Source organism: Gambusia affinis, linkage group LG20, assembly GCF_019740435.1.
Source record: "Gambusia affinis linkage group LG20, SWU_Gaff_1.0, whole genome shotgun sequence".
Taxonomy (NCBI): Eukaryota; Metazoa; Chordata; class Actinopteri; order Cyprinodontiformes; family Poeciliidae; genus Gambusia; species Gambusia affinis.
The window spans coordinates 17,113,512-17,130,311 of NC_057887.1; the positions used below are offsets into that span (position 1 = coordinate 17,113,512).

Genomic DNA, 16,800 nt, shown 5'->3' on the forward strand with positions numbered 1-16,800 from the left:
ACTTTCAGTAGTATTTTTACTACGCTGTTTACTTTTACTTGAGTTGGTTTTCATGAAGTATCGCTACTCTTACTTGAGTAAAATTTCTGGATTTTACTCAAGTAAGAGTAAAATCTTACTCAAGTAAGACTTCACTGAATGCAAAACAAACATGTTTTAACTAAAAATTCACCAAAGAGACACAACTACAGGTTTTGTTAAAGTTTCACAAGTTTTATATTGAAACAAACTGATTTATAAAGAAATTATTTTGTTTGATTTTGTTATTTTTTGTTTCTCATATAAATTAATGTTATTTTTCGTTCTTAAAAAAACCAACATTTCCATTTAACTTTTTATTCTTGATCCCTCTGATGATGGGATTTTTAAATATTAAATGATTTGATCAGTTACTCGGTACTCTTTAAAAGTAAAGATGGATTTTTTTAAAACTTTTTTTTAACTTAATTGTATTATGCAAATATATAAAAAAATCTTTCTATGAATAAAGGTGCCCTGCATGTCCACAGTTGTCCCAGCTGAGTGATTTCGCAGGACCATGACTCCACAAACTTACCAGAACTGCAGAGATTTGTTCAGTCCCGTCAGCACATTTCTCCCACATGATAAACCGAGTCAACCCTGATCCCTGATTGGCACGATCCGGAACGCATCGTGGTGTGATGTGTGGAGATGTTTCATCAGCTTTCTATGAGCCTCTAAAGAGGCGACAAAGTTCACTAAAGTTCAACCTCCCCCCCAAAAAAACCCATCACGTGGACATAATCGCAGCTCGCAGCTCGCGGCATGCGACTGAAAGCGGCCAATCAGCACTCAGGTTGCCACTTCTGATTCCCCTGGACCAATCGAAGCAGGGCGTGAGAAACAGCTGGAATGACTTAAAATTTATTAGGAACATTAGTGGCCCACGGGGCGAGGGATTAATTACTTTAACAATTAACATGAGGCCGTGGAAGGTTCCTGAATTAGTCTGGTGCATTCATGTGCCCTGACTCAGGGTAGGAACTGAAATGAGCGGTTGCTGTGGCAGACCTCCATTGAAAGCATACAGAGAGATTACCTGTCCAAGTTTATTTAAAACTTGATGTGATGTGCGAAATTATGTCTGTAATCGCAATGTGCTGAAAAATTTCCAAAAATGTCTAGTTCAACAGAGAGAGTTTTCCCAACGCAAACATTTTAAAGATTCTTTAAAATGTACTAAACAGATACAGAAAGACTGGTGCTTGTTTTGTTACAGTTGGTCTTAATAAAGAGTTGGTCCATATTTTCTTGAGTAATGCTGTTAAGACATCTGAATGCTTCACTGAAAATGTCAAAATCCTTAATTCTTGCTTGAAGACTTTTACTTGATATTACTCAAATCTACAAACATATGTCCCTTTCTAAATTACACTAGACAATGCTTTGCTAGACTATCACCATTTATGCATACAAATGTGTCCCTCACCATTATCTGATATTTAGTATCCTCAAAAAGGTAAATGCAGCTGGGGAAATTATTTTACCCAAATTGCATTTGGGGAGTTTGATGGGTCTTAATCAATTGAAAAAAAAAAACAAAGTCTGATTCTCACGGATAAATGCAACCTGTGGCTAAAAGGGGCTCTTGCACTCAGTGAATCAAAGAGCCATTTTATGTTTGAAGACTTCAAATATTGTAAGTGGAACTTTATTTCAAAAAGATACCGAAATGAGTAAAGTAAGCAACATGGATTGTATAAATACCTGTGCAACCAAAACAGGCACAGTGAGGCACTTTCCTGCCCTCCGCCGCCTCAAAACAAACCCAGGTTTTTTATTTATTTATGATAAGTAGCTACAAAACTATGATCATCTGTAATCTACCAATTTGTTAATACTTGATCATTACATCCAAGACCATTTTTAAAACAGATGTTACAAAATAGAACACTGCTGTCTGAATGAAAGGTGGACCTTAAACAGAGAGTGACTAATTTCTTTATGGTTCAACAGAAATTATTTTAAGTTTTGTTCCAAAAGCTACTGTTTGAATTCATCTTAGGATAAATAGAGGAAAGCATGCACATTAATGCAAATATGGAAGTAAAAAGGGGTTAAATCATTCACACAAGCTATCAAGGTTCAATGTAATAGAAAATAAAACATTTGACGGAACATTCTTCTTCAGTGCTTTGGTCCAAAGACCCCCCACACCGTCATAGCAAGAAATAAATCCTTGGAACAATCAGAAGTGCTTGTTCGAATGCTTTCGATGCCGTTTGTTTTTACAAAATGGTTCACACAGTTGTGTCCGTCTGTGCCTCCCTCACACAGAGTACACAGACGGGAGTGGATTGTAAGGATGACCCAGATTTTATTCTCATGATTTATGAAAGTGTGAGCCCTGGATGTGTTGTTTTGGCAGCTGGAGTGCTGCATGCATTTTATTACACTTTTCCTCCCGCCCCAAAATTCACGAGCGCCATAAAGGAAAAATACACACTGCAGTACGATGTAACGCGTTTTATAGAAATACACCTGCTTTGCATCAACCGGTTTTATGTATTACATCACTATTTTCAATTCATATACTCAGCCACTTTCTGAATACATTCATCTTTTTGTAAAAATTAGCACAGCAACATCAACAGACATCTACAAAAACTCCACCTCATTGGCTCAAACAGCCGCGGCGTCCTCTGGGAGGAAGCGGGTTCCGTAACGCTATAAGCCATTATTCGCATCGGTGACACATCATCAGCTCTTTAAGGAAATAAATATGTATACAACAACATGGTAACACTGAAGAGTGGTCGCTGTTGTCTTCGGGGTGTTAGACGCCCAGCTTGTTGGCGATGGTCATGAGCACTTTGAGGATGGGCATGAAGGCAGAGATCTCGCTGAAGTTGCTGCTGCTGACCACCTGAGTGTGGATCTCCAGGCCCCGCTGGTAGTTCTGGCTCGCCACGCAGCGGCTGATCTCATGGAGTCCACTCAGGATGTTGTGAGAAAGCTAAAAAAAAAATAAAAATCAAAGAAGCAGCCTTTGATAAGTTGTTATGCCATAGTTATGTTTTCCAGATTATTCAATTCTTGTATGTTTCTCTCAAATAAGCAGGGAACTTAATCTTAAGTTTAACCCCTAAAATCCCCGGTCTACTGGAAGGAACATCACATATTTTTGGGTTTAAGCCAATAAATCAATTACAATCAATTTGCTTTACCGTTCATGTTTTTTATTTTTTAAGAGTATAACTCTAAGACTTTCTTGAACTGCTTATGAAAATTAATTTTTTCCCCAATTTATTTTCATTACGTTTTTGTTACCAGAAAAAAAAGTTCTGGGTTCTGATCTACAAGTTAGAGTATCAGTAAAAAAAACAAAAACAAACATGCTGTAGACAAGAAACCTCTGACGTTTTTATTTAGCACTGTCGTCATGGAGACACTTTAATCAGCTTCAGTTAGTTGACATCACGACTCTGAGAACATATTGATCACCACGCAGCCTGCATGCTGACTATGAGACGTCTGCTGCTACCAAAACAAACCCTCCCTGCTCCTGTTTGACTCAAGACATGAATTATTCTGCTTGAACACAAAACAATCCTTACCGACTGCTCTCTCAGCTTGTCATACAAGTGTCCCAAACGCTTTCCAGCATCATCAAGCTTCCTTTTTGTTTGCTGAAAAAGATTTACATGTTTTATCTAACCACATACTTTCCTCTGCAGATGAAACAGGCTGTGAAATGGCAACAAAACCCACAGTAGAATGAAAACATGTGGACTTACAGGATCTCCTGCGGCGAGCTGGCAACGCTGCACCAAACTGTCAAAGGTGGTTTTGAGGACCATGTGCTCCGCTGGGATTTCTTTCTGCTCCACTCTCTCTGCTGGCAGCTGCTGGAGGAGCTGAGCAACAAACACGCACAAGTGGAAAAAAAAAAAAAAAAAGCTGATGCCATTTCTGATGAGCGCATCACTGCTGAGGATTCGAGTAACCGCCGCTTCGTTGGAAACAAACCTGTACGTTTGGCTCCTGAGGGGCTCCAGGTGGGACTTGGGCGTGGTTGTGTGGCTGTGGGGCCTCCACTGGGAAACCCATCACAGGAGCAGTGATGGGGGCTGGTGGAGTGTAGTTATCAGGGAACTGTGCACACAGAAAGTTTCAACATGGTTGTTGAGCAAGGCACAAGGTCAACGTTTAAATTTGATACATTTGATACCTTTTAATTTATTTTCCTCAGCTGCAAAAAGTGAAATGTAAAACTGGTAGTGGGGCTGGTTTTTCCTCAGAGTATTTATTTATTTACTTTGAACAGACTATGAAGAATGAAAAACTGAAAAAAATAAGAAATAGGCACGCCAATTGAACACAATTTGTTAAAAAGAAGCTGGTAGAAGATAAAAGGTCTTATGAACTTCTGAGTTGCTGCACTACTGTTTTCTTAACATGAAGCCTTAACTTCAGATGGAGCTGAAGGTTTCTGTTCAGTAGGAAAAATGTGAACTGTTACAATCAGTGTTGACACAAAACCTTCAGGAATCCACTGAGAAACTGAAGATGAATAGGGATTTCATTTTTTCAGTATCACTTTGAATGAATTAAAGTGTCAAAAATCAAGATCTCAGGAGTTTCCTGAAGTAGGACATGAACAAGCGGTGTCCAGACATCTGATGGAATAGAAGAATTTTTGCAGGACAGGATGGATAAAAAATATCTCAAAACATAATACGATGAAAGAAAGACAAGAAAACAAAAGAAAAACTGAAAAGAAAACTGAAAACTAACACATTCGTATGTTTTTTAGTAAAAACATCAGAAAAGCTTTGAAACTGTTCATCATGTTTTTTATTTTGTCGTATTGAAACATGACATTTTAACAGGAGTATTTACTCATTTTAGATTCACAGTAAATACTACCACAGAAAAACCAAACTGACACTTTATGTCATTTATTTAATAAGATTTGGCCTTAGGAGCCACAGTAGTGTTTTCTAACATACTCGTATGTTAAAAAGTGACTACATTGGCCAATGCTGATGCTAATATGCATCCCTACTATAAACATTAACCTTAAATGGTTAACTTCTTTTTTTCCATCATCAAGCAATGAATGAATAGATACCTTCTTCTTCCTGGGTCCAGTGCGTACTGCTGGTGGATCATTCCAGCCGTCATGTGGTCCTACATAAAAAATATTATAGTTAGTTTTAACGTAAAAAAAAAAAAAAAGCCAACAGATGACCAAGAATGGAAGTAGAAAGCTGCTTTCATACATGCTATTGATAACATGTACAAACAGTGTTATGAGATCACTGCAGACAAAACCAGTCAGACGAGACTTGTGTTTACTTGTGCAGCTCACTGCTTGGCCACAGATCCGTCTGCTGCTGAGGTGCAAAACTCATGCAGTGTTTTGCAAAGCTATTACATCCCTTGAATTTTTCCAAAATTGTCAAGTTAACGTACATTATCAGGTTTTATGTGACAGACCAACACAAATCACGCACGTAATTGTGCACAGGAAGAAAGTGATTCACGGCTTCCGAAAGTTTTTCCAAGTAATTACAAAAAGTGCAGTCTACATTGGTGTGTGGTTTTCTTCCAGGACTCATCTGGATTGAGATCCACTCAACTCCCCACCAAGCCTCCCTGTTCTTGCCAAAGCAACAAATCCCCACAGCATGATGCTGCCATCACCATGCTGACTTATAACTCCCAGCTCTGGAAACTTGTAGCTGTAATGTGACTACATGAGGAAAAAGTCAAGGGGTATGAATACATTTTCAAAGGTACTGTAGCTGGCATATCAACTCCTGAATTTTAGCATGGCAGAAATGTTCTCTGTTAGTCTGCATAGCAACAAACTGCAAGTTAAAACATTTTTTCAACCACTTTTAAGGGTTTGAGCAAATTCAAACAGCTAAATGAGCCAAAATATATGGGAAGCTTTCTATATGAAGTTCTCATAAATAACAAGTAAAACTACAAGAAATACATTCAGTTTAGGTTAATAAATAGCTAGAAAAAAATGTGGTGACATATAACACCTACACTTTTATTTAATAATAAATCATATTGAGCAGGTTTTGAATGGTGATTGGCAGAAACCAAATAAAGTCAATTATTTTTTTTTTCTGACAGGTGATTGCATAATATCTAAGCACGATCAGTAACAACAGCACTGTTACAGACAGACGAGCCAACGTGACCTACTTTCAGTATCAGTCAGAGAAAGCACAGAGGTGTATTCTATGACACCAGGAGATGTTTGTACGATCAGGACTTTCAGGAAATAACAAGAAAGCTTGAGGGGATATAGCACAGCTCCTATCTTTTATCTTTTTGAACTTATAGTTCTGTCACAGAGATAGTTAAGGTAAACATCTACGTTCTCTAAGAGTGCTTTGTTAGCAATGCTAACTATGCTAATCACTAAGACAAGGTGCTAATGATGGCTTAAAAAGTGAACAATGTTCTGAATATTGCTGTTATATGCTGTATTTTTGAAAATAAATAGAAATAGGCTAAGTCAGTGGTGTATAAAAGCTAGAAATCGACCACAAAATTAGGATCATTGAATACTTCTAACTTGATAAGAAATACATTTTAGTTAGATTGTTTTAAAATATAATAACTAATTTCAATCATCAAAATCTTTGAAATCTTCAGATTTTGGGTGATACAAGCAACAGGCAAGCAGAAGCAATTCAAAAGCAGAAAGGAAACTTGTTTCAGCTATGCAGGTGCATCTTAGTCTACATGTTTCTGCTTTTCTGTTCACGCTGTTCTATTTTCTATATCAAGCACTCGATGCGTCACCTTGATGATCACACTCGAAATTCAGCCAGGGAAAATTTCCTGCAAATTAAAAACGGTGTGACATCTGAATACAGGTGTTTTCTCATCAGTATCACCCTGTAGATAATGTCCTTATTTGGTAAAAAAAAATAAAAATAAAAATGTAACCAGATTAAAGGAATTTCACTTCTGACTGGAACATAATTGATCCCATGTGTACCTGTAGGAGGAGGAGCAACTACAGGGGCTGGGAAGGGCTTTGCTGCAGGAGCTCCAGGGCCTCCTTGGGGATATCCAGCTCCAATAGGAGGGAAGGAACTAGATGCCATGGGGGGTGCTGGGCCTTGGCTGTGGAAGCTGCCAGGGTATATTGGACCTGGTGCTCCTGGTTGCGAGCTGGGCGGCGTCATGCCTGAGGGTAAAGAGGTAGACAGTACAAATCCCATAGGAGGCACCCCAGGGCTGGGAGAGGGGGGCATTCCTCCAGGGGTGGAGGAGGATGGTGGCAGTGGAGGCCCTGCTAGGCTTGCAGCTGGCATTGATGGGCCAGTGGGAGAGAAGGGACCACCACTGGAAACGGGCTGAGGCTGGAATGGCTGATGAGAAGAGAAAGCTGGAAATGGACAGAAATAGGAAACATTTACTTAAAATACAAAGTCTAGAAAATGATCATTGTAACATATGAATAAACTTTATTTTTTTAACATGCTCTAGTAGGAGCTTGACTTTTAAGTCAAAGAGAATGTTGCCAAGTGTTGCACATTTAACAAAACCCTCCAAAACGCTAAGATGGCCAGAAGGAACAGGTAAACTTTAACTTCATAATGTTCTGGCCTGGGTTTATACATTAATCTATCGGTCCCATGTTTATGAATTTATATTAAATTAAAAAAAAACAATAAGTGCATAGTATTAACTAAATCATATTTTTAGCTCTATTCTCATAATGTCTGCTAAAGAGCAGATGCAGCACAGTCAATCAAACACTGCATAAAACCCAAGCTAAGAATTTAATGCATCCGTCTCTGAGCGGTGATTTAGGAGCAAATTAATTCTCTTTTAATGAGTTTACAAGTAGCATGCTTCTCAAAAGAAGTGTGGTCCTGAAGATTTAAAAAGAAAAAGCTTTGACGAACATCAGAGTTTTCAGAAAGAGAAAAAGAATTCCCACAAACAAACACCAAAAAAAACCACCACCCTTATCAACTCTTTGCCCAAGTAAGAGCAAGTTTGTATGACCTTGCTGAAAGAACAAGGCGACTGTTATGCTACTGATAAATGAATTTTTATTTTATGCTTATGAGCACGTGTATGAGAGAGTGAATGTGAGTGTGTATGCAAGCATTCAGGTGGGAATCTTTTACACTTTCAGGATCAATCCATCTCCCCATCCACTCTGTTGTTGTGCTGATGAAACGCTCCCTCACAGCTAGATGCTGCAACCGTTTTGCACAGTGGGGGTGGCGTGTTAGTTTCACTTCACAAAAGTTTTGTCTGTAAACCACAAAGGTCAATTTTTGTCTTCTCAGACAAAAACAATTTTTTCTACATTCACGCAGTGAGGCCTCAATGGCCTTCAATAGGTTTATTTAAGTGTGCAGACATGTGCTGGTAGCACTGTAGCTGCGATTTGGGAGATGTTTGGGCAATGGGGTATATTGCTTTATAATCTCACCTTGATTTAAAATTCTCCACAACTTTGTCTGCTGTCTTTTCTTTGCCTTCATGATGCTAACTGCGTGGCTTCTGAAGGAAACTGATTGCACTGGATTTAATTTCAGAGAATCGGATCAAAAGGCACTAAATGCCAAACTTTTTAGTTTTTTTTTTTTTTTTTTTTTTTTACTATTTGCCCTTTTCATTTCTCAATTATATGCCAATTTTTGCAAGCTTATCCCAAGACGTTCCACTCAAATACACTGAAGTCTGTGGTTATTACGTGAAGAAATATAATAAAATTCACAGGAAGATATCATAAATTTTGCAAGACAGATTCTTTAAGCTAAGCTAATTTTCAAGCTGCCAAACCTGGAGCTGGAGCAGGATGTTGCGGATAGGAAGGCCTTACAACTGGGCGGGTGGAACTGGGCGGATGTGTATGAGTGGATGATGGCAGACCTGGGCCTGGGTTGGGAAGCGGAGCTTGAGGAGTAAATATTGATGGCATTGGAGCCTGCTGTTGTGATGGAACCTGTGGTGGAGCAGATGGCTGGAACTGACTCTAAGGTTAAAAGAAAACAAAAAAGAGGTTGTTGAGCAATTTAAACAAAATGCTTTGAGGTATTATGACTGAAATTATGGCTAAGCCATCTTTACCATGATTGGTGCTTTTGGTGCAGGAGGCTGAGCTGCAGGAGTGGGATTAGCTGTTGGCACGCCGACCCTGTTGAAGGAGTTTGGAGGTTGCTGTTGGGCAGCAGCCTCTCCCTGAGCATGGTACAGCCGGTCTCTCAGCATCCTGATTCCAGGCTGATGAGAAAAAGGTTGTACGAAAACCAATATTTGGTTAATTCACACTCAAATACACTGAAGTTTGTACTTGTGAAAATTTACAAAAAGTCAAACTAGAGGCTTTAAAATAAGCTCTTTTTTTTATTTTTTACTTGGTCTGAGCTGTCAGGCAGGTATGCCATGGCAGTAGCTAGACTGCCCTCTGCAGCCAGGATGCCAGCATAGCAGGTCAGCTTCTCAGCCAGCACAGGGCTCTGCACGGCCACCTCACTGTTGCGGAGGCGCTCAATCGACTTCCGTAGCATCATTACTTTTTCAACCAGATCCTACAAAAAAACAAAAAAAAACAAGACATAAATCCATGCATAGTTTAACACAGGCTTCCTACTCCTTTCTTTTAAAGTCTCAGATTTCTAACAAATAGTCAGAAAATGAATTTTCGTTCCAAACTGGACCAACACGGATTAAATCCATTTCAAAGACTAAAACACTTCTGAGCTGGATCACTCCGTTTTAAAACAAAGCACAACCCACTTTTTGTTTTGTGAAACCGACATTTAGTTTGTACAAATTCATAAGAACAGAAGTTCAAAGTTTTGCTTGCCATCACACCAGATTAAATAACTTTTTTTTTTTTTTACGTAGTTTTTATGAGTGTATGAATCTGTACCATCACAGATTAACTCCAAAAACAATCAACTAGAAAAACTACTTCTTATGAGGAAAATAAACATAATAAATAATAAAATATATTTTTAACATTTTGGTAATTTCTTAAAGATCTAGAGAAATTTTAAAGTTGCTTTTATACCGATGCACACATCCATACTGAGACTGTACCTCTAGCCCAAGAGGGGAAGAGCAGTCTCTGTGCAAGGCCCAACACTCCACCAGCTTTTCAATGTTCCCAGAGCAGATGTAACACAAACAGGCCTGCAGGCAGCGCTTCTCTGTGCCCTCGTGCTCTAGCCGATTTCCCAGGGTATCTGGCGGGACAAAAGGCAAAACTCCCAAATATTAAAGATAGAAGAACGACTGGAAGTGGAGCAAGCCTAGGCTGGTGTTAGTGAGAAAGTCAAACACTGAACTGCAATTTTACAATTCCCCCAGAAGCAAGACATGTCAGGATTTGAGTTGCATGCCAATAAATGTTTAACTTACCACAAAAACTAGCAAAGTCTTCAGGGTGAGCGTAAGTCAGCAGAGCAGCAAGAGCTTCCTTCCAGTTGTCCAGCTCACAGTTCTGCACGATGTCCCTCCAGTTCTGGGTCACCACTGATGATATAAGCTGGAGTTTGTGGGAAATAAATTATGAGTTAGCAAAACATTATGTTATATAAAGTTATATAGGCTGATTACACACAGATATATACAGGCTACTTCATGCATATATATTTAAATAGTCACTGCTACAGAAATTGGCTGTTCACAGAGTACTGTATCCATTGCACACTAAAGAAAAGTTGAGAGGAACAAATAGGTGTAATAGAGAATATGTATTACCTTATTATCCAGTATAACATTTCTATTGAAAATCCTTAGGTTCATCTGTAAGATTCAAATTTTCTGAAAAAGTTTTTTTTTGTTTTTTTTTTGCAGTATCCCACGATCATCAGCAAAAATAACCTCTTAATATATATATATATATAATATATATATATATATATAACACACTGGATGTAATGAATCCATATAAGGTGCAAGTTCAACTTTTTGACTTGAACTGATGAAATGATTTAACTTGTCAATGATATTCCAGTTTACTGAGATACATCTGCATCACAATCTTACCATTGATATGCTGCTTTTTTGCTTGCTTAGGTATTTCTGCTGTGTCTTCTTGAGAAGATCCTCTCCACCGCTGATGGATAGCAAAATGGCCTCAGCATAGCGACCATCATTGAGACACAAATCCACGGCTCCCTCAAAGTTTCCAACTAGCAGCGCCTGGCTTATCAAACCGTCAGTGTCTGCAGAAATGATTGGCATTGTGAATCAGATGACTAACAGAAACTGCCTTGATTACAGTAAAAACAAACAGCAATGAGATGAAAGTTATTCTTGTTGTATTTATTAAAGAAAGGTTTTTACCACATGATACAGGGATTTGGAAGGTGGAATTGTCCTTTGGAGTATGACTGAAGAAGTCTGCTGGTGAAATGGACCCTGAGGTTCTAGCATCAGCTGCAGCTTCATCTGATCTCTGGAGAGAAAAAAAAGGAGATTTAATTCTTCCAGTAGTTATGATTTCAAAACGCACAACTGTGGAGAACTTCTGACCTCAGTTGTCAGACGTTGCATCTTCTCTGCAAGATCTTTGGCATCAACTCCATGGCCGTTGGATTGAAAATTCTTCCCCAGACATTTTGAAATCTATATCAAGATAATGTTTTTACAGCTAAGACATGGCATGACTCAAAGAAAAGGTAAGAAACTATTTTAAAAAAGCTAAATACCTTTCTCTCCAATTCATCTTTGCTAAAACCCAAAAGTTTAAGGAATTTAATACGGGCCTCGTCCTCAAAGTTGACCTGTAAACCGAGGAATGTGACACATCATAAACCCAGACTGAGTGAGAGATTTAGCTTGGGTCTAAACATGAGGAGACTCATACCAGAAGGAATTTCCATATGTCCTGTTCTGCATCTGACTTGGCGTTCTGAATCTTGGCCTGGCAGTAGTTGTTGAAAGAACCCGACTGCAGCGCCGCCTGAAGTTCCCTGGAGCGCTGGAGGAACTCTGTCTCCGTGGTAACCTGGCTCATAAACACTTGTCTGGGGACAGGCTGGGGGCTTTGCACCGGAGGAAGCTTTGTGTTCTCAAAGGTTATCAGCTTTCCACCAAACTGAAAAAAAAAAACCCAGAAGAAAAACAAGTTCAATACTATGAAAAAACATGGTGTGTATCTAAATCCAAAAAGAATTCATCTGCCATGAATATTTTCACTTTTTAAAAAAAAAAGTTTTTGCAACCACAAATTTAAATGTATTTTACTGGGATCACAGTAGTTCATAATGATGGAAAGGAAGGTAAAAAATATATGGTTTGGTTTTCAAACTTAAAATAATAATAAAAATAAATAAATAAAAGAAACTATAAAGCCAGACGTGCATATGTAATCAAACCCCTTTGTTTGGATACTCTTAAATAAAATCCAAGGCAACCAAACACAGCATAAAATATTCTAATATCACACTTACCCCAAAGGAAGCTCCCACTGGCCTGCGCACCCATTTAGGTGGCTTCTTCAGAGGAGGAATAATAGTTTCCTGCACACTGGGCTGAGGAACTTGTAGAGGAGGCAGCACTTGCCCCGTACCAAAGGGATCCATGGTATCAAATGAAGAGGATATCTGGTAAATTATAAAGAACATGATTTGTTTAATTAACTGCATGCTAAATTAATTCAGTTATTTGTAGAACAGAATATCTCTTTTTCATTTCCAAAAAAATACAAACACAGAAAAACTTTCATATGTTTAAATATTTGCATCAACTCTTTCTTTTTAGTACTTCCCTCATAATAAACTGTTGCTATGGATGTTTGTCAGGAGAAACACCAGTTCTCTAGGAAGTCTTTGTTTCCTCTTTCAAATTTAGTTATTAGTCAGTGTGATTTTCTTTACAAGAGCACCATCTTGTGGACAGACAACTAAATGTTCAAAACTTTTAACATCTAAACTTTGAACTAGTATTCACCATGTCAGCTGTGCTTTGTTGCTGAGCCTTCAAGCTCCCTCCCATCACAGAATAAACTGTGATTCTCCCATCAAACGACGCTGCTGAAAGAAGGGCCGGATTCCTGGGGCACCACTGGACATCAAAGCACCACTGGTTTGTAGTTGGAAGCTCATAAATGACCTAAAATACAAAACAAGACACCACTGAAGATCAATGTTGCCAAGAGAGCTAATTTCAGAACTACATACAGGTAAATAAAAATCTGAAATACCTCTCCAGTGTTTGGATTCCAGCAGAGGATCCTATTGTCTTTAGCGCTACTCAGGAGGAGCTCTGAATCAGCCTGGCTCCATGAAATGGACAGAATTCCTCTGGAAGACACAAGCGGAACAAAATTCAGAACAATCTAATAAATATTCCATCGAATTTATGCTAATGAGAGATAAATCAATAAAACTGTACCGTTTGTGATTTTCCAGCACTTTAAGGGGTGACGTAGCAAAGCGAAGATCCCAAATCTGGATGACTGGCTGTCGGTCATCTTCTGAGGCCAACACCAGCTGGGTGGCCACATCAGGGTGCCACAGCATTCCCGAACAGTGCATCTTCAGTCACATAATAAGGTAGAATTCAAAAAATAACAAGACCAATTTACCATCAAAGTCTTTTCAATTATATTTTTATTTACAGGGCTGCACCTTTTATTTCAAATAAATTTCAGATCTGAATAAAATTAAACTTAATAAAGGACTTTATTTCAGTTGTTCAAGTAAAAAAGTTAAATAAATAAAAACATAAAGCCTTTTCTTAAGTGAAATACTATTGCCTTTTTGATTATATTTTAAATTACATGGATATACTTGAGAAAGTTAGGGAACAGTATAATCTGATTTCTATGTACTAGAAGAAACAGTTACCAGACATTATATTATTTAAAATGTATTACAAATGGACAAAAAATTGCTTAAAATAAATTAGTAAGGGAGCCTTTATTACTTGCCCTGATGGACAACAGGCAAATCTGTATTATCTATTATAAATAGAAAAAAGAAAAAAAAACAACCAACCCTGTTGCTGTGATCACTGATCTTTATGATGGGCTCATTCTTCCTCAAGTCCCAAACAACTGCTTTCCCACTGGGGTTAGCAGAAGCCAGGATGTGCTGAACCTGCCTGTTCCACGACACAACACTGATGTCTTCAACGGGCTGAAACAAGAGAACACAGCTGCTTGTCAAATACAAATCAGATGATTAATGTCAGACTGTTATAGAGCACTTTGACAACTCCTGAAAAAAGCAGGCAAGTTTTGCAAATAGAGCAAAGCAGACACTACAAACAAAAGAGGTTCCACTCTTACTCAGGTTTCAAACTACAAAAATAGAAAATTTTATTTGAAAGTGACTGTGGTTTCAGCTGTAAATACGTTTATATGTACATAAAATCTGTGACTTTTCTAAATCCAGTACTTACCTGTGTTTTTGCTCCTGGAGTCATTGGACTGCTGAAGTTATTTAGATCCCAGATGTAGATCTCAGAGTCATTCGCTCCAGAGGCAAGAAGATTACTCTGCATAAGAAAAGATCACAGATAGAAAATTATGAATTATATGAGATGTGCCTTTGGATAGACTGTCTATAATCTCAATGTATTTACCTGGAACGGGTTGAAATCAAGTGCACGGACTGGTCCTGTGTGTTTGTCAGACTCCCCAACAACTGCCTCTGCTCCAGAACTTATGATAGCCTCTGGGTTATATACAGTCAATGTGCCATTTTCGCTTCCGCCAACGAGTCTCCCTCCAATTCCATATTCCGCCGTCCCGAAATTTACCCATACAATGCTGTGCAACCTATGAGAGCAAAACAGGCATTACTGTATTACCCCCAAAGCTTGTAAAAACTAAAAGGTCAGCCTCTTCATGTGCAAAGAAGATTAAGACATTCCTAAAAACAATTGCACACTACCATTTCAGTTTGCTTGTAAATAAAACAAAAACGTAATACACCCAATATTTCACTCCACTTGAAAATTATGTGCTACTTTGTGTCAGTTTAGCGCATAAAATGCTAGCAAAATACATCAAAGCTTGTGACAAAAGTGTAAAAATGTTCCAAGGGTGTGAATAGTTTTACAATGCACTATAGTTGCAATTTCTCAAATAAAATAATTCAAAAATATACACCATTTACAACAATAGTAAACAGCTCTGGCCTGTGATAAAAATGCAGCATCATCCACCAAAGTGGAAAGCAAAATCAAAACTTGAAAAACAATGCGAGTTCTATGTACTGACTGATGGAGACTGCAGGATTTGCACATTAAAATGTGTAAATGTATGATAGAGTACCTGTTTGTGGTGGGTAATGAACCCTTGAGCTCCATCTCCAGAGAGGGGTCAGCAAAATCCATCTCAAATATCTCTATGGCAGCTGTGGTGTTGAAAGAAGCATCAAGCTGTTGTGCTGATGTTCCTAAGGCCAGGTAGATCGGATGGTGTCCAGCAGGACTCCATGCCTGGTGGGCAGTCCTCTGAATTTCCTTCAGCCTCATCTTCCCCTACAGAGGTTCAAGTTTCAAAGCCTAGGAAGGTGAGACCACCACTATATTATTTTATTATATGCATTTTTTCCTGCACAGGTTAACATAACTAATACAGATGAATAGAATATGATGTTCTTAGTAGAAAAATAAATGCATACATCGACAAGATTTTCTGATTCTGGATTTGATAAAACACATTGGACCGACAGTTTGCATGTTCTCCCTGTGCATGTGGGTTCTCTCCGGGTACTCCCACAGTCAAAAAACATGACTGTCAAGTTAAATGGTCTCTCTAAATTCTCCCTAGGAGTGAGTGTGTGTGTGTGTGCGTGTGTGTATACATGGTTGTCTGTCTTGTCTGTCTCTGTGTTGCCCTGCGACAGACTGGCAACCTGTCGAGGGTGTTCCTCGCCTCTCGCCCGAAACGTTCGGTGGAGATAGACACCAGCACCCCTACCGACTCCTCTAGCGAGAAGGGTGTACAGAAAATGGATGGGTGGACATTGGACCCACACCAGAAGACGACAGCGCTCCCCAAATCATCTGTAGCAGGCGATTTGGTTATATTCCTTCTTTCCCATGTTGCTGAAGAACAGCAACATCCGTTCAGATTATTTCTGACTGTTACCTGCCATATGAAATGCCTTTAAATTCAACCTACTTCACACAGCAGTAAATGGAATAACAAAAATTATCACACAATAATTATAGCTCATTATAATAATACTATAATCGTCAAGTTGCCAGACTACTACCAAATTAGATTTTTCTGTTTTTCTCCCAGGTAGCTAGCGAGTTAGCATTTCGCAAGCACACCTCGAACGTAGCCTTCATTAAATTTCACATTGCAAACAAAATCTATTATTAACTATTTAGCGTTAGGGTTAAAATGTTATATATTCAACCAATCTATGAAAACCCCATATCTTAAGTTTTCCATTTTATACTCCCAGCCGATGCTGCTGTTGCTAGCTAGCTAGCCGTTAGCCACCACCCCAATTGCAGTTCATCAAATGCAAATAAAACATAGGATAAAAAGACTCCATTTAAATCTCCTGGTTAGTGAAATGTGTTTCTTAAGAGCAACTTACGTAAACTGTGTTACACAGCTTGACAATTTGCGTCTACGCGCTCCAGTGCTACTTATCAGCGAAGCTAGCAGCCCAGACCAAAGTGCTACTGCCGTGTTGTCACTAAGCTACGGATCGCCCACAGGGACATTTTACATATAGCCTCAAATTTCAGCTGAACTAACGCCCTGAATTCATCGGAACCATATCTTGGATAGTACAATTGTCAGAAATAATTTTCATCTGAATATTTAAAAACATCAAGTGCTGTTTTTATTTCATG

General features: G+C 38.6%; 1 protein-coding gene across 1 annotated transcript; it reads right to left on the reverse strand.

Annotated features, from left to right (window-relative positions):
* Positions 1 to 2,375: 2,375 nt before the first annotated feature.
* On the reverse strand, positions 2,376 to 16,665 carry sec31b (SEC31 homolog B, COPII coat complex component). Its single transcript, XM_044102795.1, has 25 exons — positions 16,539 to 16,665; positions 15,254 to 15,486; positions 14,560 to 14,755; positions 14,377 to 14,472; positions 13,971 to 14,111; positions 13,366 to 13,508; positions 13,175 to 13,274; positions 12,922 to 13,083; positions 12,423 to 12,575; positions 11,837 to 12,067; positions 11,679 to 11,753; positions 11,503 to 11,595; positions 11,314 to 11,425; positions 11,014 to 11,192; positions 10,384 to 10,510; positions 10,063 to 10,208; positions 9,375 to 9,548; positions 9,088 to 9,240; positions 8,800 to 8,992; positions 6,992 to 7,384; positions 5,096 to 5,154; positions 3,991 to 4,116; positions 3,759 to 3,878; positions 3,579 to 3,650; positions 2,376 to 2,977 (listed from the first exon to the last, which is right to left on the reverse strand). Exons 2-25 carry the CDS (start codon positions 15,454 to 15,456, stop codon positions 2,798 to 2,800), a joined length of 3,627 nt encoding a protein of 1,208 aa, XP_043958730.1. The 5' UTR covers positions 15,457 to 15,486; positions 16,539 to 16,665; the 3' UTR covers positions 2,376 to 2,797.
* Positions 16,666 to 16,800: the final 135 nt, after the last annotated feature.

Bases quoted from the DNA above. Each gene is read 5' to 3' on its own strand.
- sec31b (XM_044102795.1), bottom strand. From the start codon at position 15,456: ATGAGGCTGAAGGAAATTCAGAGGACTGCCCACCAGGCATGGAGTCCT. The intron at 14,756-15,253 runs GTACTCTATCAT...TTGCTCTCATAG, and splicing joins TCATTACCCACCACAAACAG to GTTGCACAGCATTGTATGGG. The intron at 10,209-10,383 runs GTAAGTTAAACA...TTGTCCCGCCAG, and splicing joins AGACTTTGCTAGTTTTTGTG to ATACCCTGGGAAATCGGCTA.